Source organism: Protopterus annectens, chromosome 11.part0 (assembly GCF_019279795.1).
Source record: "Protopterus annectens isolate FY-2018-M chromosome 11.part0, PAN1.0, whole genome shotgun sequence".
NCBI classification, from domain to species: domain Eukaryota; kingdom Metazoa; phylum Chordata; order Ceratodontiformes; family Protopteridae; genus Protopterus; species Protopterus annectens.
The window spans coordinates 283,859,062-283,885,878 of record NC_056745.1 but is presented as its reverse complement, the minus strand read 5'-3'; the positions used below and the strand labels follow the sequence as shown (position 1 = coordinate 283,885,878).

The window sequence follows — 26,817 nt, the reverse complement described above, 5'->3', positions numbered from 1 at the left end:
CAGTTAAGTATAAAAACTGTTTTGTCATTTCAGGGAGAGGTTGCGAGTATTCTGTTTAAGAAGAGTATTTGGAAAATATCATACAGCGAACAAAAAGTCTTAACCTTGTGATGAGCATGTGCATGCAGGACAAGGACTGGTTAAGATGTTGTTTATGCAGTGGTTTAAAGCTACTGACTTTGTCAGAGAGTTTTATTTGTGTGGGAATACTATTCCAGAGTTTAGCAACATATTGGGAGTAGAACGAGTCTCCTGCAACATTATTTGATTTATCTGTAAGTAATAAGAATTTGTTACTAGAACAGAGGTCCTTTGCTGGACAGTAGGTCAGTAGTAAGTTTTGTAGTGCAGGGCATTTTTCTGGATGATGAATGAGTTTGTGTGCTGCAGTTAATTGTGAATATGTTAGGTAGTTGTGCAGTTCAAGCCAGTTTAATTGCTTTAAGCTATGACAGTGGTGGATCCTATGAGGGAGACTGGTGGCAAATTTAGCTGTTTTATTGTAGCAAGAGGAAAGTTTATTTCTTTGAAGATTGTTTATATTTGTTAGGATAGGAAATTCACCCGGGGATCACTTCTGTGGCTCTTTTCGACAGTGGCACAGGAAAATATTTTTCTTGGGTGGCAAAAGTCAGGGTACCTTTTTGGCTGGGATTGTATAGGCCCTAGGGCCGATAGACTAGTACCTACCTATAGGAGCACCGTATAACAGAGTTGGTAATAAAAATGTGGTGGCTCGAGTTTTTTTTTGCAATATCCGTAAGAAATCCATTGATCCTGTAAAGGGATCCAATTTTCTGCTGTGTAGATTTGATGGTGTGCAGTATATGCTGGTCATATTTGAAATTGTCATCTGTTATAACAACAAAGTTTACTGTGAGTTACAGTTTCATTGACAGTATTATTTGCTGTCTTTATAGTAAAACATTGATTTTGATTTTGGCAACTTTTGAGGTAAAAAGCATTAACTTAGTTTTGTTTGGGTTGAGTAGGAGGTTTGATTCTTTGAGCCAGGTTTTTGCAGAGAAGAAAGATTTTAGGGTAATGTCTTGAAAGTTATTTATTGTTGAGGCCACACATATTAATGTTGAGCCTTCTCCATACTTAACTAAACTAGTATGGTGAGTGGAGCTGTGGAGGTTATTAATAAATTTATTAAATAAGAGAAGGACCTAGGGTAGAGCCCTGAAGGACACCTGTAGTAACTGGTTGAAATGATGAGTAGGTTTGTTGCCATTTAAAGGCTTGTTGCCTTTCAAATAGGTAACTATGAAACCATGACATGGAGTATTGTAAAAGTCCTACTGAGGAGAGTTGAATGAGTAGTTACTGTTGCAAGACAGCATCAGATGGCTTTGACAAGTTTAAGAACGTGGTGAACGCAAGTAGACCATTGCTTCTATGTTGGTTTATTATATTGGTAAAATGTAGTAGAGCAGTAGTGGTGCTGTGCTGGGGCCTAAAGCCATTTTGTATTTCTGAGAGCAGGTTATTTGGGGTTAGATGTTGCATCAGTTGCATATGGATGCATTTCTAATATTTTGGAGAGGGAGAGAGAATTCCTATTGAACTCTTATTAATATTATTGTTGATGATATTGGGGTCTCTAGTAGGAATAGTGACAATCTGTTTATGAGAGTTGGTATTAATAAAGTCTAGGAAGTGTTGAGCATATTTTTTATTGGTCATATAGTTTGAGAGTTGCTGTTTGGGTACTCAATCACTTAGAAGAATAGCATTAAAATGAATAGTGATTATATCTAAAGCATTTAGATATTTTTTGTGATCAACAGGAAACATGGACGCTGATCCTTAGCAAGCAGTGACATACTAATTAGATTTATTCAGAGTAGCCTGGACCTCTAGACATTGAGTAGGGATCATGAGGGATTTGCCATGATGTAATGGGATTCCTGATAAATACAGATACTCCCTTAGAATTACCAAAAGATCTGAAAGTATGGTAGGTACCGAACCCAGGTATAGAGAAAGAGAGTACTGTCAGTAAAGTGATGCCAAGTCTTTGAAATTACACAGATGTATGTGTGGTGCAGTGCTAGAAAAGTCATTATTTAGACTTCTCTTTGTTTAGATTCCTAGCACCATATAATGCCATTTTACTATAATCCAAATTAGAATGCATTACATTGGAATGTCTAGGAGATAGAATGTGCCTAAAAATGGCAGAATGGAGGCAGCAGAAGCTTTTGTCACTATGCAAAATCCATGTTTAGAGAAGTACAGGCCATACCAGTTGAAGCAACAAGACCTGCTGACCAACTCTTCTCATACTGACACATGCAGGATCCCTGCAGAATGACACCAACTACTTAAACTGTTGTTAAAGTCCATTATTGTGTTTGTGAATTGCAGCATCATTTTTGTGATGCCAGGATGCTACTAAATGCCAGTTACTTCATGGCCTTGGATGCATACATAGAAAGCTCATTTATGTTGTTCTGCATGTCCTTCTAGATAAACTGCCTTAGATCATTCACTCCCTAATGAGCTGCCACCAGGTCATATGCGTATTGACTGGGATGGGGAGACCTGTGGGCCCTTATTGCAGAACAGATCCTGGCTTCAAAAAGATTAACTGTTACCCTTTCCTCATCCATCCTGGTTAAGGTGGAGTCTTTTTTTCTAACTGTGGAGTCACCTATAACTAAAATATTGCAATGAGTAGGCACAGACTTTGTGAAACGTATATTCTTTATGGGTTCCCAGGTGGTTTTATTCCTTTCCAGGCACCATAACAGGTCCAGTTTCCTCACATGGTAGGGGCATGATATTTTATATGTTTATTGAGAATGGAGTAAGCTATTTTGTCTTTGGATAGTTGTGCCTCTGCTAGAGGCAGTATTTACTAGTACATATCTCCATTCTGGACCATACTGCTTGAAGATATGGATGTCTTTACATTTAGTTGACATAAAGAGAATAAGTGAAAAGTGTATTCCTTTCACTTTCTAACAAGAGAGGGGGTGATATCACAGAACTGTGGTTTATCTTGGGTACCACTAGCTAGCAGGCATGGAAAATGTAGGTTAATTTACAAGATAAATGTTGTTTAAAAGGGGGCCCTATGAATAATGAGGTTGTTTCAGGAAAATTTTCTGAGAGTATCATGAGGATCCTTTGCCAGTAACTGTACTTTGATATTGTAGGCCTTCTGTACAACTTTACTTAACAGGTTTTGTCCATGTCCAAAATAGAGAATGAATGATGGTATTCCTCTTGTCTTCAAGACACCACTCATAATGTTAGTGCTTCATGTTCCTTCTTCAAATCCGGTCATTCATTGGTGCTTATGTTCTGTGTATTTATTGGAGAGGTGACCTGTGTCCCAAATAAGTAATACCACAGGGATCTACACATTGCAGTGCGTTTTCCCTAAAGCATCATTGTACATCTTCACAAAACATGCTTTCCTTTGTGATATCTGGTCTTTGCTAGAGGCTTCCCATGTTGTGCGCATGTCCCCAAGGTCTGTCATAGGAAGACAAATCAGTTTGCCAGTTACCAGAATTCTCCCCTCTCCTCTTCTGACTATCTGGCAACTCCAGTTGTAGTCCTAGCCAGGATGGCTAACAATCAGTCTGTGTACCTTGCATTTGTGCCATTATGATGGTAACTGGTATAGGTAACTTTAGTGTTCTGAACAGCTCTGTATTTTGTGTATATTTTACTGCGTATCTTTTGGTGATAGAATGTCATTTTATAGAAAGTTATCTCTTTCATTTTTACAGTTATGTAAGTTATTGAAGCAGTAGTATAATGGTAGATTTGTAGTTATGCATTGTCCTTCATGCAGGAAGGTAGAAATTCACAGGATGCTTGCTGCATGGGAGCCAGAATATTATGTTTTTATTTTACTTAGGCTTACCTCAACTTTAACTCTTTATTTTAGCTAAATGTGATTGACTAGCTTGAAGTATAGGCACACTAAGATCTTAGTAAGGCTATATTTGGTAAAGTTTATGAGTTACTGTTTGGTTCACAGTTGTGGTATCTCTAACGTTCACGGATAAAAAAGTTGACTTTAATTATGCTATTACCACAAGGTCATTTCTGATGCAATTATTTCAGTATGTTGACATTTTTTGTTTTTGCTAGACCCAACACTGAAGAACCTGTCACAGGAAATTATCGAGCTGTTGAAGAAGTTAGTTGGCCTAGAGACATTTGCATTAGCTTTCTCTGCTGTGCAGAAGGAAGCCAGCCATAAGAGGGGGATCAGGAAACAAAAGAAGGCCATGCAGGTAAGATAATGTTCTTTTAAGCATTCCTGTTCTTCACTTGTCCACTTTCTCCTGACTATTAGCTACCACCTCAGTAGTGTACTCTGCAGTTACAGTACCTGCCTTCTCATGTCCATATTTGTGTTCACAGTCATCACTTAATTCTCAGAAACCCCATGTAGTATTCAGACCCGCAGATGAGACTAATATTAACTGCAATATACTGATAATTTCTAGAGTGCAACTGAAACACCAAAAGCAGGGTGTAGCTCTACTAGTGCAGAGAACTGCTTATTAACTGTGGCTTCTGCTGAAGTACTTCCTGTCTGCAACAAGTTAGTCAGCATATTGTGGTCCTCTCTCATTTTGTCCTGTGCCAATCTCTGGTGACCCGAGGTTATTCACCATTAAGATTATTATTTTAAGATGCAGGGCTACTGCAGAAAACATGGGATGGCACCATAACTGTTTTTTCTAATACAGGCCTACATGTTGATGTAGCATTCAGACTAAATAAATAAATTAAGGTGATCAGAATAATAGTGTGTGCTATCATTCACAACAAACATTAGCAGATTAATTTGCAATTGCCAGTTTACCTGAAATTCCTATCCATTTTCAATGATTACTTGTCAGTCAGTTGTGTTTTGAAATGTAAGCATAATGTTCAGTAATGTGTTTATATGTTTTAATGCTTAATATAATTTATATTTATTATTTACCCTTGAGATCAGTTTTTGGGGAATTTTAATCTGTCAGATGTGGATTTTAAATAGGATGTTGAGTGTGTTTATTTTTTTCATTCTGAAGAAAGCGCTAAATAAAATATTTTTACTGAATTGTGACTATATTGGGTTTCATTTGTTTTTGTTTACTGGTTTTGGTTTGATGCAAAACTGTCTTTGGTCTTATTTGTAAAGATTACATTGAATATTCCGGATCCCTTCCGTTTGACTTGACACAGTTGCTGTTATAACTTATGATATGCCTTCTTCCCATATTACAAGCTCGACTACTGAGGGTAACGGTGTGAATAATCGGCCGTTCATTAGCAGACTGATGATAATGTACAACCTTTGCAGTCCTTCGCAAGCCTGTAATAGTAAGAGAATGTATGCTGAAGTAGTTTTCTATGCAAATGACCAGTCAAGCTTTGGACATTTCCGAAGTGTCCAACTATTTAAATAAGATTTCTTGTCTTGAATTGGGAGATGGAAAAACAGAAAGGAAAGACTTTAGCTCAACAATTAATAATTTTTAATAGTTTGGCCAATTATAAAACATTGCAATTAGACTATGTTTATTTTATAGAATTTATCACATCTAAAATCATTCCAAAAGGCTTTCAAATGTTCAAGTTTCCAAACAAAGTTATTGTGGATTCCCCATTACATGGTGAATTGATTTTTTTTTGTTTCTCAATAAGATTGGCATTGAATTTTTAGAAATGATTAAATGTAATTACTTAACAGATGCAAGAATTACAAAGAGGGAGATTATTGTTATGGAAACAGCAATCAAAAATCATTTGACTTTTCCATTATATCTTACTGAAAATGAAAGAGTGTTCACAAAATTAGATGAACAGCTTAAGAACAATTAAGCAAGGAAAATCAAAAAACTAATCAGAAACAAAAATGAACACAGTAATAATGTAGCTTTTCCGCTACGCAAATGGCTGCATGACCCATGAAATTTTAGGAACAAATCCGATGGTGTAGAGATGGTTTAGGTTGTAAAGAACATACTCAAAGGAATTGTTTGGATAGTTTGGAAGAATTTCATATAGACACTGAAAGGGACGGGAATAATGACAATGATTTTTTAGTCCAAACTCAACTTGGCAATCCAAGTGAATTGTGAACAAGTCACAGAAGAATTACTATCCGTCATGGACCAACAAACAGAAATGAGGGCATGTCTGATATTCAAACAAATGGAAGAGTATCATGATGGATTAACATTGTATTACCCTCAGATGAAAGTACTTAGAACTCTATAAAGACTGAGTCATTTCAGATTTTAGTGATGTGGTTATTACTCAAACACATGCGGACTTATTTAATAAAGGATTCAATTTTTTTAGCAGCCAGGAGGGCCAGTCTTACAATAATTTGAATTAATGTGAACATGTTTATATGCAACTCAAACCTTTCTTTGTTTTCTCACAATTCCACAAATGTAAATTATGGAAGTGGGTTACAGAGGCATAGTTTATACAGCCCACCCCTGCATGTCTTCCTTAGACTGTATGAACAACTGGTTGAGAAGCATATTTGTTCCCTAGTAAGTAAAATAAATTGTGATGATTTTACAACTTAACTGTTGCTAAATTAAATTTATTACACCAGTTATCAGGAGATATCAGAATTATGAAACCTGACAAAGGGGGTGGGTAGTTATCATGACATCCATCATTTTATAGTTCATAAATGTTTTCTATTTTAAATAATTATATTGAATTGTATTTAGTTTCTTTAAATGAGATAAGTATAGCTTTTAGTAAGATTGTTGCCTTTCTTAATGATTTAGTGTTGGATCAAATGATTACACCGGAATTGTTTGAGTTTTTTGCATGTTAAACATCCAATTACAACTTATATCTTCAGCATTCCAGAGATACACAAGGATCAGATCGCTCCACCATTGAGGCCTATCATCTCAGCACTTGATAGTAAAACTGAGCCTGTAGTGATCTTTATAGACCACAGATCGAAGGGCATTTTGGAATATTTCCACATGTACTTACTGATTCATGGCATTTATTGAGTAACTTGAAAAATCAGTATTTTGAGGGGAAAGGCATTATTGGTTACTGCTGATATTCAAAATTTATTCACCGTTATCCCACTGGATACCGATTTAGGGTGGTTTAGTGACATTTTATTTAAGAAAAAGTTCTTAACTGATTCCAGTAATCGGCTAGTTATTGAGTTTATGGAAATTGCCTTAAATAATAATTTTATATTTGAAGGTGAATTTTATAAACAGAAGTCTGGAGTTGCTGTGGGGACTGCAGCGGCCCTTATTTTTGCCAGCTTGGTAGTGTCATTGGGAGGATTGTTTATTCAGGCATGAACTGTTTGAATATGTATCTATGTGTTTTCATTATTTGGATGATGTGATTATAGTGTGGTAAGATGCAGCTAATCAGTTAACAATTTTTTTTAAATGGATTAATAACAGTACTACTGTTTTAATTTTTAAATTTATTTTTCTGAATCATCTGTTGATTTTTTTGGATATTACCATCTCCAAGAGTGATAATGGGAATGATCTTGAGTCCAAGGTGTATCGTAAGCCTACATTTAGAAATTTGTATTTCTATTTTATGAGCAATCATCCTTATAGATTTATAGGTAGGTACTAGGCTATCGACCCAAGGGCCTAAGTAAGCCTAGCCAACATGGTTCCCTGGCTTACTCCACCTAAGAAAGTTAATTTCCTGTGCCCCTGTCGAGCAGAGCCACAAAAGTGATCCCCGGGGTGTATTTCCTATTTCCCATCCACTCATCAAGATTTTTCTTGAAGAGTGCCAATGAGGAACTTTGCTTGACATAGATGGGTAGCTTGTTCCAGAGTATAGGAAGTCTCTGGGACAGGAATCTATCCCTCCAGCATGTCCTGTTTATTGTGGTGAGAAGGTTTAGGTCCCTAGAGCATGTAGGTCAGAGGTATTGGGATTTCTTTAGGTGTAGCATGTCCAACAGCTCTGGGTTTAACATAGCTTTATATGTTAGGCGATATGCTACAGAGTAAAGCTGGAGTTTTTTTGAGATGGTCAATGTAGGGCATCTGTTTGAGGCCAGTAATCCTCTTTGTGAGGTACTTCTGTGGCCTTTCCATCTGCTGCAGATGTCTTGTGAGGTACATTCCAAAAGGGGCGTTCTACTCTATAATGGGTCTAATGAGCACCGAGTAGATGGGAACAAATGACCTATTTTTTCCTGGATGAGAAGCCTTTTGTGATGTGTGTTACTGTGGCAATGTGATTATCAAAGGAGAGACTACTGTCCACCTGGGTCGCAAGGTCTCTTATCACACATTCGACATTAAGTAGACTGCCGTTTATGTGGTAGTTCATGGGTACAGAGTTTTTGCCAAAGGGTGTAACAATGCACTTTTTGGCATTGAGCTTGAGGCCATGCCTCTGACACCAGGCATCTGTCTCAGTGAGGCCCTTCTGTTGGATGTCCACATCATCCTTATTGGATGAAACATAATATAATCAGGAGACAGTTTGTGAGATTATCCTGTTTGACATTGGATGATGATATGTTCCAGTAATAGATGGATGTCTTATGTAAATTATTATTGGATAGACAGTACCCATCAAAATTAGTTGAAGAGGACAGTTTGGAAATTGCAGGATACAGACATAATAAATTTGCACCTATTCTACAGATTTGTATAATATCCTTCAAGAATAAGAACAATGATACCCTGAATTCTCTCCAGTTCTACCTTCCCACTACACTTACCTTTCCCTTTTCCTACCCCCCCCCCCCAAAAAAAAACAAATTGGAGCTCTGTTGTTAAATATTTCTAACTGTTTAATTTGAGCTGTATTGTTAAATATTTCTGTTTAATTTTCCTACATGCTAATCTTCCATTGTTACTGTATTGTGCCTTTTTGCAACATATGTGCTGTTTAGATAGTTTTCTATATTATTTCACATGACTTGCTTTATAAGTAATTGTTTCCTTACAAATTCATGTTATGATTTTCATGCAACTTGGAGTTTTTCTCCACGGGCCTCCGCTGAAAATGGGTCCCAAGCCCAGTGGACTTTCCCGGTCAATAAATCAATAAATTTTGGTAGAGACACAAGTGTATCTTTTTCTAGGGGAAGCTTGAATATTATTTCTCCAAAAACTGAGATGTGTTTGATAATTTCCCAGATGTCAAAGACAAAATTGGCATGCATCCCAGTCTTTATTGTAAAAGGGAAAGGACTGTTAAAGTATTTTGAACAATGTAAAAAAAGTTGTATTTCAAGGGCTATTTTCCGTCTAATACAAAAGGAATTGTTTATTTGGCTACATGGACTGCATGTCCATAGGATCATAGGACATTACTAGGCTATTGGCTTTGAGGCCCTTAGATGCCTAGCCAAGAGTTTAGCCCATGTTTAAACAAGTCAGCACCCAAAGCCCCTGTCCAGTAGGGACACAGGTGGAATCCCAGGGATCTATTTTCTGTTTCACATCCAGTTATCCAGGTTGCGCTTAAAAAAGGATAATGAGGTACGATAATGAGGTACTCTGCTTGACGTGGAGAGGGAGTCTGTTCCACAGATGGGGGAGTCTCTGGGACACAGGTCAGTCCCGCCAACACATCCTATTGATATCACAGACCAGGTTGAGGTCAAGCATACGGGTTGCTCATGTGGAGTTTGACTTGCAGATATGCAGCAGTCCCATCAAGGCGGGTCTGGGATTGCTTTGTATGCCAGACAGAGGTTGCCTATGAGGAGTCTGTATGAAACTGAGTAGAGGGACAGGGCTTTTAGCCTGTCTGTGTAGGTTAGATGTTTGAGGCCCTTGATTCTCCTGGTGAGGAACCTCTGTGGTCTCTCCAGCTGCTGCATGTGCTTTGCAAGGTACATGCCGAAGGGGGCATTGTACTCAATATTGGCCTTATAAGGGACGACTACAGGGTTGTTATGACCTCTTTGTCCCTGGGTGAGATACCCTTACTTATGAGGTGGACCATGTAAAAAGCTTTCTGTACAATGGAAGCAACATAGTGGTCAAAAGTCAGGTTGCTATCAACCTGGGTGATCTAATCCCTCACTACTGATTGACATTAATAACAACATCCTAAGTGTACATTCTCTCCAAAGGAGAGGATGATGCATATTTTGGCATTCAGCTTGAGGCCATGTTTCTGGCACCAGTCATTTGTTTGGGTGAGGACCTGTTGGAGGAGATTCAAATCACTTGGGGACTCAATGACTGCTCCGCTCCCAGCTTGCAGTCATCTGCAGACTTGGTCAGCCATAGCCCATTGGTTTTGGCCTGCATTTCAGAGAAGTATATCCCGAATAACAGAGGCCCCAAGACCAATCCCTGGGGTACGCCGCTCGTTACGGGTTTACTGCTTGAGGTGGCTTCCCCTGTTTTGATTAGGTGGGTTCTATCAGGTTTTTATGTTGGTGAAACTAAAAATAAATTGAAAATAAGAATTTACCAACAGTAGTATTCCATTAAAACTAGTAATATAAACAATGCTTGACTAATCATAAGGTGACTTGTAAAAAATTTTAATAAATTTATGTTTTTTATTTTAGGTAGGGTGTGTATATTGATGATGGAGACTGGGTCAATCAACTTTTATATAAAGGATTGTTTTGCCAGCTAGATTTATGGTCTGATAAGCCACCTGATCTCAATCATTATTTGTCGATCAGTTGTGTTTTGAAATGTAAACATATTGTTAAATAATTTGTTTATATGTTTTAATGTTTAGTGTAATTTATTATTTATTCATTAGACCATTTTTTGAGGCATTTTATTGGTTAAATGTGGATTTAAAGTAAGAAGTTAATGTGTTTTTCATTCAGAAAATGTCCTATTAAGGAGGAAAGCAGTAAATAAAAGTTATTACTAGATTGTGACAGTGCTGATTTCCTTTTGTTTAAAAATTTAATTTCTTGCCTTTTCATGTGGTTCTTGTTGCTAGAAAAATAAACATTTGAGGGCTGTGTGCCATCACACCTTGATTTCAGTACACATTTCCATTACAAGTTGGCTTTTTTTTTGTAAGAGTTTATCTCCTTCAGTTGGCGGCTCATTGACACAGAGAAATTCTCTCTTTCATCATTTCCCACTAATGTAGTGTTGTGATATAGAGTGGTTTTCAGAAGTGCTTAGAGTAGTATTTTTTTTGTCATTTCTAACAGTTGTGGGACATTTTTTAACATTTTGTTACCATAACAGTAATGCGGAGACTTGCGTACCAGTTTTCTGCCAAATACTTGATGTTAAGCATTTGCAGAGGAAGATCTATATGTGATTTGTATTGTTTTTTTCTTACTCTTGATCTTAGCACCAGTCTAGATTTTGCAAAGGAGTTCGTGAAATAGTGGTACAGCTGAAAAGATACTTGAATGTTTCAATCAAAAAATGTCTGAAAAAAGCAAAAAGCAATATGCTGATTTTCTTTGTGTTTCACTGTTGTAGTCCTGACTATTAAGATTTCCTGCTGTGAAAGCTGTTGGCCGGCCAACTACCAGAGAAAACTCTTTTTGCCTCCCAGGCTGGCGGACACTCTAACAGACATCAGTCCAGTTGGGTATAAAGGGAGTCAGCCTGCGTTATCACTTCAGTCTTTTCTTGCCTCCAGAGCCTGAAGCATTGTACAAGTGTGTCAGTCACCCATGCGTCCTATAGTGTCCAGCAGGGGCTGGACAACAGCGCCACTTTCTGTCTTTGTTGAAAAAAATCTCCAGATTGTGCTAGACAGTTGTCATACTGTGCTTAGAGATACTAAAGGTTTTTTGCTAGAGCTGAATAATCCGTTAGATGTTTTATGTGGTCATTGCTTTTTTGTCACACTTGATATAACTTCTCTATTCACTGTTATTCCCAGTAGTTGGGGGGATTTAGAATATTAGAGAAATATTATGTGCCAATGGATTTATTACTAGCAAAGTTGAACTCATTTGTACTCTCTTAGAGATTATTCTTGAGAATAATGTTTTTATTTTCAATGACTCCCATTATATACAGAAGGTTGGCATGGCTATGAGCACTGCTTGTGCCAATAGCTACGCCAACCTAACACTTGTAAATTGGGAGACTAAGTTTGTTCTCTCCAATAATAGATTTTGTAGTTCAATAAAATGGTTCAAACGTTTTGTCGATGATATTTTTTTGCTAAAGCAAGATACAGAAGAGGAGTTAGTATAATTTTTACAGTACCTCAATGGATTGAATGACTTTTTGAGATTTATGTATACATATTCATCAGAAGAGATTGATTTTTTAGATGTGAAAGTGAGTAGAAATGCCCTGTCATCTGTTTCCACTACTATATATATAGGAAGGACATTAGGAGGAATAACATACTCCACAACAGCAGTATGCATCCCAATCACACAACATTTAATGTTTTAAAAGGGCAGATTTATTGCATGATGCATCTCCATAGTGATGATACACAGCTAACTCTTGCACTAACCAGATTGAAAGAGGAATTTATTGAGAGGGGATACAAGTCCACTGCCATTGACTCTCGGATTAGTGCGGCTTGGGTGGAGAGAATTAGAAGATGTAGACCTTATTTTGAGAATGTTCCCCCAAATGCCCAAACAAATGTTGGTAGAGCTGTTGATTCTCCATCTAATGTTATCACCAGTAGTACTGTAGGGGTTAGGATGCCACTAACTTTTGCTAGCAATCTGTGCATGGTATATGATGTTATTAAGAACAATTGGGATATTCTCTTGACTGATCCTGGACTCGAGATGTTATAGGTTGCCAACCCAGTTTTACTTTCAGGAATAACAAATCTCTTAAGAACCAGTTATGTTACAAATCCAAGGGTAGACAGAATGCTGTACAATCTGATAGAATGGTACGTACCCATGCAGGTGATGTATGGCTTGTGTGTGTGTATATGGGGGGGGGGGGCACTTTTGTACATCCACAATTAGGCTTTGAGATCAACACCACTTTATATGCTGATTGCCATACCAAGCACGTTGTATATTTTTGTTTCTGTACTATCTGTTTTTCATTCTATGTAGGCAAAACAAATAGAGTCTTCAAGGAGAGAATTTTAGAACACCTAAGAGACATTACGAATGCTAAGGAAACAAGTGCGTTGGCCATGCATGTTGCGAAAGAAGGCACTGCACATAAGTTTAAATTTTTTGTTCTAGAAGTCATACACGATAGTATTAGAGGTGGTGACATCAATAATAAGACAGAATCAGTGGAACAGAAGTGGATTATACGTCATCAAGCTGACAAACCACCAGGTCTTAATAGTAAGGTGTCTCTGAAGCCCTTTTTAAAAGCTAGAGTACTGAAACATTGACCAAGTAGTACCAGGCCTATGTCCTTTGTTTCTTATATATATATATATATATCTTTGCTATAGTTTTTATTTTATATGTCCACAAGATTGACCAGTTTTATATACATATTTTTAGTCAGATTTTATTATATGTGTATATATATATATATATATATATATTAGTATATTTAAATTTTGACACATTTTAGAATTTATATTTATGTTTGTGATAGACCAGAGTCAGTTTTAATTATGTACTTAGCAATGTTTGAGCTGCAATGTATGTTTTATAGTGTTGCTGATTTACACACTGATGTTAGTTTCTTCACTGCTTAGACAAGGCACTGTATGTGTTAAATTGGTTCAGTGGTTAGTGTGCCTCATTGGCTGCTAGAATGTTTAAAGATGTGACTTGAGTTTTAACATTTTGGTCTGAGGAAACGGATGTAATCCGTGAAAGCGTTTACCTTGTTGTGTTGCTGTTAGAGTGCTGTGTTGGAACCAGTTTGCCTTTTTCTTCACTATTTTGCTGTTTGCTACATTGGTTCCTTTATCGGTTCAGAGGTTTGTTCTGACTTTACTACAAGTGTGTCAGTCAGCTTGCACCAGAGAGAAGTTTTCACTGGACAGATAATTACCATGTTGGAGTACTCCTTTCTTTTTTCTTTAACTCATGTTAGATAAAATAATTAATTGTCTCCGCTGTGGTAAATAAATCCACACAAGACTTCCATATTCTGTGTGTCATTTGTTTAGGCCCAGACCAGGACGTCATTAATTGTCTTTTCTGCGCTAGGTTTATTGCTGGAACTATTAGGTGTAGGGCCGAATTCTTAGTGTGATTTCTGGGACAGGAATCTGTACGATCACATCTGATGGCATCCGCAGGTCATCTCAAACTCAAATTACCTAAGCACAAAAAAGAAAAGCATAAGCTAAGGTCTTCGGATGAGAATCACTCACCCTCTGATTCTCCTTCTAGACTTGTGATTGTTGTAGAAGGTGAAGTGCTTTGCCAGCCCCCTTCAACCTTTGAAACAGCGACCCAGGCCTTTGTTGAGACCCATTTGGAGTCTGACATGCCATTGTTCCCTTCTACTTCTACATCGCATACCTTTGGTTCATTGTTCTATTCCGAGACAGCTCAGCAGGCTGTAGCTTCCGATGAGCACTTACAATCTCGGACGCATCATGGCCTAGACCTACGCTGGTGTATTTTTAAACCAAAGATGTTCTTCATCTCACATTGCTGCAGTCCTGACACTTGGGTAGTCCGCTGTCCCAGTCGGCCCGAATACCAAAGTATAAGGCTGACGTCGGTCAAGGCGCATTAGTCTGACGTCAGGACGTCAGGGTACAAATGCGCATGACCGACGTCATATCCTCAGTCTTTTTTGCCGCATGGTCCGATGCAGAAGCAGTGTTGCAAGTGCAGGTTGGCGTTCTGAGATTTTCCGAAGTCGGAGTTTCAGACCGAATCAAAGTTGGCTAAGTACCCCGTTGGGGAATATTTTGGTTTTTTCTTGCCTCAGTATTTTACCGGATGTCAGAAAAAGTGAATAACTGTATTTCTTGTGGGAAACAGATACCTCATAGGGATTACCATACCTTGTGTATACCTTGTTTAGGGCCTGAGCACGACGTTGTTGGCTGTCGCTCTTGTGCTAGATTTAACAAACGCACTATTAAGAGAAGATTAGATTGTGCCAGGTTAGTTTTTGGCAAGCGGTGTAATTATAAAATGCCGTTGGATGCTCCGACGCCCGCTTCGTCTAAAAAGCGCAAGGACAAAGCAGCAAAGCCTCGGTTGGAAGAACCGTCCGTCCCTGACGCCGGTTCTTTAGAGGGCTCGGTGGAGCCGGAGGTTCAGCCACAAGTTTCTTTGGAGTCCCAGGGAGAGACTTTATTATTGCAAGATGTGCCCTCTCAGGAGGTAGGCCAGGCTGAAGGGGCTTCTCAGGTAGCTGTTCTTCCCTCCCTTCCTAAGGGGGTTAGGCCCTCCCCTTCTGTTTCCAAGGCTTCTCCCAGGGGCAGGCCAGGTTTTGTTTCAGGTGTTACCCCTAGTTCTTCAGGGTCTGTGCCTAAGAAGCATATGCTTAAAATGGCAGAAGATTTGATTACTATGATTAGAGGTTCTATGCCCCCTCCTGATAAGAGGCCTAGAGTGGAACCTGAGCTTGGAAGTTTTGAGCAGTGTTCGGATGCTTCTGAGTCTTGGCTGAAGACTTGCAGGAGTATTCTCCTTACTCTGATTCTGATGTAGATGATTCTACTCCTTCTGCTTCTCCTCCTGAGGATTTTTCTTTTCAGAGACTCTTCATTCCATGAGGGAGCATTTTAAATGGGAAGGTCAGGATTTCTCTGATTCCAGGAAAAGGCTTAGGGAATTTTTGTTTCTACCCCAGCATAGGCCTTTAGCTATACCTCCTGTTCTGGATGTGGTGGAGGATGTTTTGCAGAGGCCTCTGAACCCTGATTCTTTGCCTCCTGCTCCTGTTAAACCGGATAGATATTATAGGGTGCCTGAAGCTCATAAGTATCTTTTTAAGAGTCCTAGGGCAGACCCAGAAACTGTTTCTCAGGGGCCTAAAGGTGTTAAGGCTTCTGATGTTAAAAATCCTGTCCCTCCAGATAAAGAGGCAAGGGCTTTGGATAGATGGGGAAAGAAAGTGTATACTTCTTCCACTTTGGCCATGAGAGCTTTGAATTGCCAGTTTCACATGTTGAAATACCAAAATTATCTCCTTTCACAATTAAAGTCTAAGGTAGATGCTTTGGCGGAAGGTATTGAGTGTAAAGAATTGCAGGATTTAGTTCATGTTTCTGAACAGGTGGGTAAGCATTCTTTGCAATGTGGTTTTGATGCTGTACAGGCCTCTTCGAGGGTGGCTGCCACTGGTTCGGTTCTTCGCAGGCATGCCTGGCTGAGGGATCAGAATTTAGCTGAGCATGTTAAGACAAGGATTTTAGATGCTCCTTTACAATCTGATGTGTTGTTTGGTTCGCCTGTGGAAGCAGTTCTAAAGAAAATGGAAGACAAGGCTAAGTCTATGCAGACTGTTAAAGATTTTTTGCAGGTTCAGCCTCCGAAGTTTAGTAGAAATTGGCCTACCAAGGGGTGGACATATCCTGCTTATGATTCCCAGTCTAGGGGTAGGTCTAGACGTGGTAGGGGCAGAGCTCAAGGTTTTTTTAGGCCTAGAACAGGGAGTTCACCTGCTCAGTCTTCTGGTGAGGGCAGGGGTCAGTCCTTTCGTAAACAGACGCAATGACCTGCCTTTTCAGCTGCCAGACTCTTCTCGTCTGGCAGCACCTTTGGGAGGACGGTTGGCACTTTTCAAAGAAAACTGGAGTTTAATTACCCAAGACAGATGGGTATTGGATATCATTCACCACGGTTACAGGTTTTATTTCCATACCTTGCCTCCTTTCAGAGGCATGCCAGACATTCCTCCTCAACAAAGAAAAGAGGCTCACAAGCAAATTTCTCTGTTACTCCAAATAGGGGCTATTCAGCCGGTTCCTGTGCCAGAAAGGGGCCTAGGATTTTATTCACGCCTGTTCCTAGTACCAAAAAAGGGGAACACGTGGAGACCAATTTTGGATTTATCTATCCTCAACACTTATCTGGACATTCCCAAGTTCAAAATGTTGACGTTACAACAGCTTTTACCTCTGCTGGGCAAAGATCACTGGATGGTAACTTTGGATCTCAAGGAAGCTTACCTTCATGTTCCTATCAGGCTAATTTGCAGGAAGTATCTGCGTTTTCGAGCTGGAAATTCTCATTATCAGTTCTCTGCATTGCCCTTTGGCTTATCTACTGCCCAGAGTATTCACAAAGTTCTGGCTCCAGTGATAGCTTTCTTCAGGCTAAAAGGAATACAAATCTATCCTTATTTGGACGATTGCCTGATTCTGGCTCAAGGAAGGGACGTGCTTCTTCAGCATTTGGAATATGTGATAGCAGTGCTAAGATGCCTAGGGTATTCTGTGAACGAAATAAAGTCCAGTCTAGTACCCTCTCAAGACATGTGCTTTCTGGGTGTGAGACTGAATACAGCAACCCAGATGGCCTTTTTAACCCCGGACAAACAACAGAATCTCTCTCTTTACTTCCATCAACTTTCTCATCAGTCCGGGCTGACTGCAAGGACAGTCCTTCAAGCCTTAGGGTTCATGGCATCTTGTATTCTGGTGCTTCCCAATGCCAAACTGCATATGAGGAAGCTGCAATGGTATCTAAAAAATGTCTGGACACAGCACTGCCAGGATTTGGACACTGTCATTCAAATAATACCCTGCATTCAAAAGGAATTTTTGTGGTGGGCTCAGGAATGTCACCTAAACAAGGGACTCTCTGTGACCCGGCCAGAGGCGAGTCAGATTCTAACGACAGATGCCTCAGACACAGCTTGGGGAGCTCATCTGAATGGAAAGTGGATACAAGACAAGTGGCCTGCCAGACTGCAGCATCTACATATCAACATGAAGGAGATGTTGGTAGTTCAGTTTGCATTAATGGCTTTCAAGGATTTGCTTCTTCCAGGGCAGGTGTTGATTCTAACAGACAACACAACTGTCATGTGGTACATCAACAAACAAGGGGGAACACATTCTTATCCTCTATGCAGGCAAGCAATGATTTTATGGGAGACTGCGCTAAGCTTGCAACTGAATCTTCAAGCAAGGTTTCTGCCGGGAGCACAGAACTCCTTAGCAGATGTGTTAAGCAGGCAAATCATGGATCCCCACGAGTGGAAACTGGATCTTCATGTATTTCAGAAATTGACAGTGTCATGGGGAACTCCAGACATAGATCTGTTCGCTTCTCCACTAAACCACCAGCTGCCACAGTTTTGCACGAAAAGGTTTCATCACACAGCTTGGAAAGTGGATGCTCTTTCTTTCAGTTGGAAAAATCTTCATGTGTATGCCTTTCCACCTCTGCCTCTCCTCCCAAAGGTTCTCCTAAAGGTCAGACAAGACAAGCCAAGGATGATTTTAATAGCTCCAGATTGGCCTCGGCAGCACTGGTACCCATTACTGAGGAGTCTGGTAAGGAAGCCTCCATGGCCCTTACCCTTGATTCCACACCTATTGTCTCAAAAGGACGGTCATCTGCTAAATGTCAAGCTTCACTCTCTTCATCTAACAGCCTGGCATATTCTGTTTTGAACCATAGCAGGTCTCAGCTTCCTCAACAAGTTTTAAATGTGATTATGGAAGCCAGAAGACCTAGTACAAGGAAGGTGTACGCAGAAAAATGGAAGAGATTTTTATTTTGGAGTGCAGCAAAGGATTTGGATGTTTCTGAGCCAAATTTGAGTGTGGCTCTTCAATATCTTACTGAGTTGTTGGACAAAGGTTTGTCTTTCTCTTCCATTAAGATTCATGCTGCAGCAATTTCAGCTCACTATGATTGTGACCCACCATTGTTTTCTCATCCTTTGTTCAAGCAATTTCTTAGAGGGGCAAAGAATATAAGACCCCCGCGTAGAGCTCCTACTCCTGCTTGGGACCTCAATTTTGTGTTGGAGAAACTCACTGTACAACCTTTTGAGCCTGCAGCTACTGCTGAATTGAAATATTTGTCATGGAAGACTGCTTTTTTGTTAGCCATTACCTCTGCAAGAAGGGTGTCTGAATTGCAGGCCCTTATGGCGGTGGAGCCTTTCTTGATTTTCATAAGGATAGGGTATCTTTACGTACTAATCCTTCCTTTATGCCTAAAGTGGTTTCTAGTGTGGCTTTAAACCAAACTATTCATTTGCCTACTTTTTATGCAAATCCCCAAAATAAGGGGGAAAAGATTTTGCACACTTTAGATGTACACAGGCAATTGCGCTATTATTTAAGCAGGACTAAGGATTTTAGGCAGTCTCAGCAGTTGTTTGTTTCTTTTGCTTTGAGTTCAAGAGGGCAAGCCTGTGTCAAAACAAACTATTTCTAAGTGGATTGGGTTTTGCATTACTTTCTGTTACTCCCATCATGGCAAGGAGATTCCTGCTGGGATTAGGCCTCATTCCACTAGGGCTACTGCCACTTCAACAGCTTTTCTAAGGGGGGTGGCAACTAAGGATATTTTGGAGGCAGCTACTTGGAGTTCAGTGCATACTTTCTCTAAGCATTACCACCTTCCTCTCTACTCTAAATCTAGGGCTGGTTTTGCCACTGCTATTTTACAGGGCATGTTGGCAGCTCCTGCTTCTTTGTGATTTGCCATCCTCCCTTACCTCTGCTTTGGGATTCTACCCAAGTGTCAGGACTGCAGCAATGTGAGATGAAGAACATAGTACAGTTTTGTACCTACCATAAATGTAGATGTTCGAAGATCCACATTGCTGCAGTCCAATTTTCCCTCCCTCCTTCCCCTCTGTGTTTAGGGGTGGTTGTGTGGGTGTGATTGTACCTTTCTGATTTTGTATATATTGTACATATATTTGGTACAGGGGGGTTTGGTGTGTTGTTGTTTTTTGGTTTGGTCTTATCTTTTTAGGGTCTTCTGACATCTGGGGCAAGAAAAGACTGAGGATATGACGTCGGTCATGCGCATTTGTACCCTGACGTCCTGACGTCAGACTAATGCGCCTTGACCGACGTCAGTCTTATACTTTGGTATTCGGGCCGACTGGGACAGCGGACTACCCAAGTGTCAGGACTGCAGCAATGTGGATCTTCGAACATCTACATTTATGGTAGGTACAAAACTGTACTTTTCAGGTACCAGGGCATTGGACGCACTTAGGCCTAAGACCAAAGCCACCATTAAGAAAGGCAATGTGGCAGGGCCTTCGTCTAGGCTTACAGGCTCCCAGTTACAGGGATCCAAACAGGATTTGATCAAACTGGCTGAAGACATAACATTGTAAGGGATAGATAGACCACAGGGGATATAACCCCAGGAAGAAGAAAAAGTGGTTCTCCTCCTGAATTTTTTTCCAGACCCAAAGGCCCTTCTTACACATCCTATGAGGAATCTGATTCAGAGGAAAATCTTCCCTCTGCTTCCCCACCAGAAAATCTTACCTTTGGAGAGAGACTCCATGCTATGAGGCAGCATTTTCAGTGGGAGGCAGAAGAATACCCCCAGGCCAAAAAGAGAGTTAGGGAGTTCTTGGACCTTCCTGAACACAAACCCTTAGGTATTCCATCCATTTTTGGAAGTGGTGGAGGATGTTTTCCAGGATGCCTCATTAACCCCCCCCCCCCCCCCCCCCCCCCAGAAAACCAGACAGGTTCTACAGGTTACAAGACTATCATCAATATCTGTTTAAGAACTCCGCTGACCTAGAAGTGGTCACTCCAGTGCGTAAAGGGGCTAGCGACAGTTCCTCCAGGAACCCTTTGCCTACGGGCAAAGAGAGTAGGGCCCTTGATAGCTTTGAAAAGAAAATATACACTTCCGCCACACTGACTATAAGGGCCCTCTATGTCAATTCCATATGATCAAATACCAACAAGCCATTCTCGATCAACTTAAAAGATAGCCCTAGAGGATAAGAATCTTTTCAAGGAACTTTTAGACCTGTGCCACTCCATTTTCCAGGTGGCTAAACATTCCCTGCACTGTGAGTATGATTCCATGGAGGCCTCCTGTAGTGCAGCCAGTCACTGGATCAGTAATTAGGAGATATGCTTAACTTAGGGAGCAATCTCTCCCTGATCATGTAAAGGCTAGCCTTTTGTATGCACCCCTTGAAAAAGACTGCCTCTTTGGCCCTAAAGCAGAAGCAGTCCTTAAGATGGAGGACAAAGCTAAGTCTATGCAAACGGTTAAAGGACTTTCTGTAAGTGCAACCTTCTAGGTTCAACAGGAACTTCCCTGCTAAGCATTGGTCCTTTCCCACCCGACCTAGCAGTAAGTAGAGGAATCCTTAGAGGGACAGAACCCCCATGCAAAGACCTCAGCAACAAAGGTCAAAGCAGTAGATCTCCAAAACTTACAGGTAATAGAGTTTAGGCCACAGGCTCCTGCCAGAGAACAATTATGACTCACTCTCTTTGCTCCACCCTTCCATCCCCACCCAAAAACTAGGAAGAAGGCTGTCACTTCTCCATCAAAACTGGACCCACATCACTTCAGATCGTGGGTTCTAGACATTATTTCAAATGATTACAGACTGACATTCAAAGAGCCTTTAAAATACTTAGGTTGCCCATATTTACTTCATAATCAGAAATCACAGGCTGTCGAGCAAATTCAAATTCTGTGCTCCCAGGAAGTGATGGAGCCAGTTCTAGCAGAAGAAAAAGGGAAAGGGTTTTTACTCAAGGCTATTCCTAGCCCCCAGAAAGGAAGGTTCTTGGTGTCCCATACTGGACCTGTCCAACTTAAGTAAATTTCTCAGGGTATCAAAATTCAAAATGTTGACCCTTCAGAAATTACTACCAATAACAACTCCTCAGGCCTTCCTGGTCTCAATAGACCTAAAAGACACACAGAAGCTTTCTTTGCTTCAGAGCAAGCTCCAGTCCCAGAGGTGGACCTATTTGCCAGCAAAGACAATGCTCACCTAAGAAAAGTTTGTACCCAGACAAGGCAGACATTTGCATGAAGAACGGATGCTTTCTCCTCCCATGGACTCACCTTTTCATTTGCACCTTTCCCTCTTGCTTCGAGTGCTTCTAAAGATAAGGAAAGAGGATCCAAAGTCCATACTGATAGCATCAGACTGTCCCAGACGATACTGGTTTCCACTCCTCCTCCTCAAACTCACCAATCAAAAACATTAGCTGTTACCTCCTCACCCAAAACAAGGGGAGGATCGCGCATCCCAGTCTTCAGACTCTCAATCTTTCAGCCTGAATAATTCCACAGCACCCATCTGCAACACTAACTTAAGCCAGCAGGTGCAAAATATTCTAGAGAGTCTAGAAGGCCTAGCACTAGAAAATCTTACTCAGCCAAATGGAAAAAAATTGTCTATTTGGTGCCAGAAGCACCCCCTTGAGCCAAATTCAGCTAACATTTTAACCATCCTGGAGTATTTGGCTAGTCTGGAGGATAAAGGCCTCTCTTATTCCTCCGTTAAAGTACATGTTTCAGCCTTCTCTGCTTACATCCCTTCTCTTCTTCCTGTCTTTTCACACCCCTGCTGAAACAATTTCTTATTGGTGCCATTCACATTAGACCTCCCAGGAAGAAACATATCCCTCCATGGGACCTCAACTACATCCTAGAAAAATTGTCTTTGCCTCCTTTTGATACTGCAGCTAATGCTTCTTTAAAGTTTCTTTCTTGGAAAACTGCCCTGTTATTGGCTATCACTTCAGTAAGGAGGGTATCAGAGTTGCAGGCTGTAATGGCAGTGGGAACCTATCATTATCTTCCATAAAGACTGGATCTCCCCTGGAACTAACCTTTCTTTCATGCCTAAGGTGGTCACAAATCTGTCTCTAAATCAGACCATTTGTCTGCCTACCTTCTTCCCCAACCCTCAGAACAGAGGGGGAAGAATACTTCACTCTTTGGATGTACACAGAATGCTACGGTTCTACATAGGACAAAATCATTGAGGAAATCAGACCAGTTTATAAACTTTTGCCCCTGGCTATGAAGGAAACCCAGCTTCTATACATATCCCACTGCATTTCTTTCTGTTACATCCATCATGGCAAAAAGCCCCCTAATTTGATTAGGTCACTCTCAATTAGGGCCACACCTACTTCTGCAACTTTACTTAATGGGGTCCCCACTAAAGACACTTTGGAGACAGCCACCTGGTCTTCTGTGCATACCCTCATAAGGCACTACCACCTGGCAGCCTTTTCTAGGTCTAGAGCAGGATTTGCATCTGCAGGGAATCCTCTCTTCTCCATGATTTCCTTCCACCCTCAATAAAGCCTTGGAAATCTTCCCAACAGTCAGGACTTCACTAGTGAAACATGAAGAACTTAGTACAGTTTTGTGCACTTACCATATATGTAGATGTTCAGTTGTGTTCACTGTTGCAGTCTTCTTTACCTCCCTCTTGCCCCCCTCAGCCTATTAAGTAGGCTATATGAAATCAACTAAAATAGCAATGGGATCCTACCCCAGACTACCCTGGTTTAGGTCCCCCCACCGTGGTTCACCTATGGTACACTTTGGTCTCCTCCTAGAAGTGGACAAGAAAATATTGAAGTGATGATGCAGGCTGGCTTCCTTTATACCCGAGTGTATGATGTTGGTTAGGGCATCCTCCAGCATGGGAGGCAAAAAGTTTTCTCTGGTAGTCAGGCAAACCAAGTGCATTTATGGCAGGAAATCCCAACAGTCAGGACTGCAACAGTAAATACACTCAAACATCTACATTTATGGTAAGTATACAGAACTGTACTTACCTCCTGTTCCTCATAGAATTCAAATTTCCTGTTGGGAGAACATGACTGTTGGGGGGAGGGGGTACATCTTTCATCCATCCACTGGTTGTAGATCTTTTTCCTAAGTCTAGGAAAGAGCGATTCTGTCGGGTTTCTTCTTTGCTCAGTGCTCATGTCAGGTATTTTTCAGATCCCATCAGTAACCTTATCCACAGTCCATCCTTTTCCACCCGTGAAAGAGTCTTCAGAGTTTAACATGTTTATTGTCTCCAGACCATATAATTCGGTATCAGGTTTGTATGTGACACACTACTGAACTGCACTTCTATGTGCAAACTGCAATGTCCAAAACTAGGTTTTTCATCTTAATTTTGAGGTTACAGTATCCCGTGGATTTCACTTTTCCCTGAAATGCATCTCTCGGTGATGTCAGAGTCCATTTGTATTAGTAGCATGGGTAAGGAAGTGCAGAGAGCTTGCCTCCTTTTCTAAACTACTTTTTTTTTTTTTCTTTTTCTTTTTTTTAAATTCATCTGTGGTTTGAATGTGAGTGCTTGTGGCATTTTGTGACCGTAGTTATGAGGGCAGCACACAAAACATTTGCAGCTTCATTAGGAAGCCAAAAAAATTAATATGAGTTTGTCTTCTTTCCTTGCTCTTTTCCTATCTTCAGACCTAGCTGATCCGGATACCTGTTTCTGATTTTGGGACCACCCTTGTGTCATTCTTAACAAACCATTATATTCTTTAAAACAGCCAGGGACTGCAGCAGAAATAAAGGTTATCAGTAATTGGATAAACATGGATGACCATTGTTTGCAAATTAACATAGACATCCAACTTTATGCACAAAGTTTCTTGATATGTCCATCTCAGGCAGAAAGAGACCATTTAAATGTAAATGATTCAAAGGGAGAGAGATCTTTGTTGTACATAAAAATTAATCTTACTATAGCTGTTCTGGAGGGAGTGGGAAGCAGGCAATTTCAGTGCAAGGTGGGGCTTCATACAGTAATTGATTCAGTGGGACTAATTGGAAAGGGGCACGGCTGCATGAGATGGAGCTAACTTACAGTTTTATTTAAATACTTCACATGCCCAGCAGCTACTCTAAAACAGCCTTTAGTTTCCATACTATGTCACCATATGTAGCAGTGGGCCACTTAATTATATGACCCTCAGTACTGTAACATAAAAGGAGAGTCCTTTAGTAGATGCTTCCTTGTTGTCTACTCTCTTGAGGAAGTAGCACAGTCTCTTGTACCTGCAGACATCTGAAAATTAAGACTTCTTTACTTGAAACTCAGATTTTCATCACTGAAATAGGAAAAGTGTAGTAGGCTACTGGATTGGACTGGTCAGAGGATTTCTGATCTCTGTCATTGATAATTCTTACTAAGACATTAAGCCCATAATGCACACTGTTTGGTGCTGATAATAGTGCAGCTACTAAACAGTACAGTATGGTCAACAGGCGACCTATAGGCCTCAGCCCTGCCTGACAACTCAGTTTATCCAGTCTGTAGTAGGTTGCAGTAAGAAGATTTGAACACCATTTTTTTAATTAATAGGGTGACTTGTAATGCATGTTGTGACAAGTCTCAAAAATAATGGCAGGTATTAGTTAAATTTTAAACCCAAACAACAAAATTCATACTGCGATTCTTTTTTTATGTCCTAAGACTGCCACCTTTCCAGAGTCAATGTCTCATAATATCTGTACAGTTTCATTGATAGACTACAGTACCTACTTTTGACCTTTACATTGTCCTAATTTCCTGTAAGTGCTGAATCAGAGATGAAACCGTTTGCTTCTTTGGAAATCAGGGATTCTTGCTAAGCTGGCTTGAACTTAATAGCTTGCCTCTAGGCAAAAAAGCAAACAAAAAAAATACATTTAGTTTCTTCAACTTCTTGTTTCATTATGGGAAACCCACAGCTACTAGCTTGCTCTCCAATTCCTAATAGGTGCAGACCAGTTTGATACTTAAGTATTTTCATTAGGCAGAAAAACAAAGCACATAGTTGTTTTTGTATTGTTAGCACAGCATAATAAGGAATCTGATTCAAACCAGACAAGTTAAGTTTTGGATTTCTGTAAACATTGAGTTCAGATTTTATGAAAAAACTGTGTTGAGGTCACGGTTTAACCAAAGGAAATTTGGCTGGAAGAAGCACGGGGTTCAATCTGCTTTTTCCAGCCAAATTTCCTTTGGTTATTTTTTTTATTTTAACTAGGTGCTTACAGTGAGGTCATGGTGTGCCAAATAGTGGTTTCTCTCCTTTTGTCATATTTTAAATGTGGGTAACTGTACCACTATTTTTTTCAGATATTGCAGTGTTACTTAATTGTGTTCATGGGTAATTTTAGGACATTTTCTGTACTTTTAAGTCATACATATTTTTGCCGCTGGTTGCTCTAACATACTTTTTTTCCAAATGCATATTCTGAATGCATTTAATCTTTTTTAGTTGTGTACAAATGTGATTGAGAAAGCTTGAAATAGGAAAGCAACTGACTATGTTGAGCTCTGAAGAGGTGTGAGATACAAACAGTTTACTTTTATTTACTTTTCCTGTTAAAGCTGTGATAGTGTATGCTTCTGACATTAACAAGTTTAAATACATTACTTGGGCCACCTTTGTACTTTTATCTGGCTTGGCAGGCCTAGTGTGTGTTTGAATGAAACAAGCTGAAATACATTTCTGCGGCCATTGTTACTATTTTTAGTTAATTGTGGTCAGGTGTCTGAAGCTTACATAATCTGTAAAGAGGATATAATCGGTATGAACACAAGTAGCCTTTTGGTAAATGTAACTGACTCTCGCTAGCATTTAATAGTTAAACAGTTATTAATTTGGTTTTGAATGAAGCATTGCTAGTTATCATAATCAAACATCAAAACCTTGGGTAAACATGATATGATCTTTATCTTGTGTAGCAATACTTTTTTTTCCATAATTTAACATCTTTTCCGGCACTGGCTTGCCAGGTTAGGCTAATGCTTCCTGAGTTAGGATAAACAAGGTTTACCAGAAAATATATGATTGACAAAATAAGTGCCAGTACATCCCTTTTTACTTTTGGTTGGTACTGCTATTTCCATTCCATTTGGTTTTCCTTTTTCAAATTACTGCTTCAACTATTCATTATTATTTTGCATTCTTGCACTGAATTTAAGTTACAAATTTAGACAATTCCTCAAATCTTTTGTGAAGCTCCTCCTTGTCCTTTCTAAACCTTTT

The 26,817-nt window shown here is 39.9% G+C and overlaps 1 protein-coding gene across 1 annotated transcript in view; it reads left to right on the top strand.

The window, feature by feature from the left end:
- Positions 1-26,817, top strand: part of UTP20 (UTP20 small subunit processome component) — a gene marked incomplete in the record, with an annotated part of 2,478,305 nt that overhangs the window by 2,427,260 nt on the left and 24,228 nt on the right. The window contains 1 exon segment of the mRNA XM_044087776.1: positions 4,117-4,262. Within this exon segment, the coding sequence (XP_043943711.1) occupies positions 4,117-4,262 (146 nt within the window).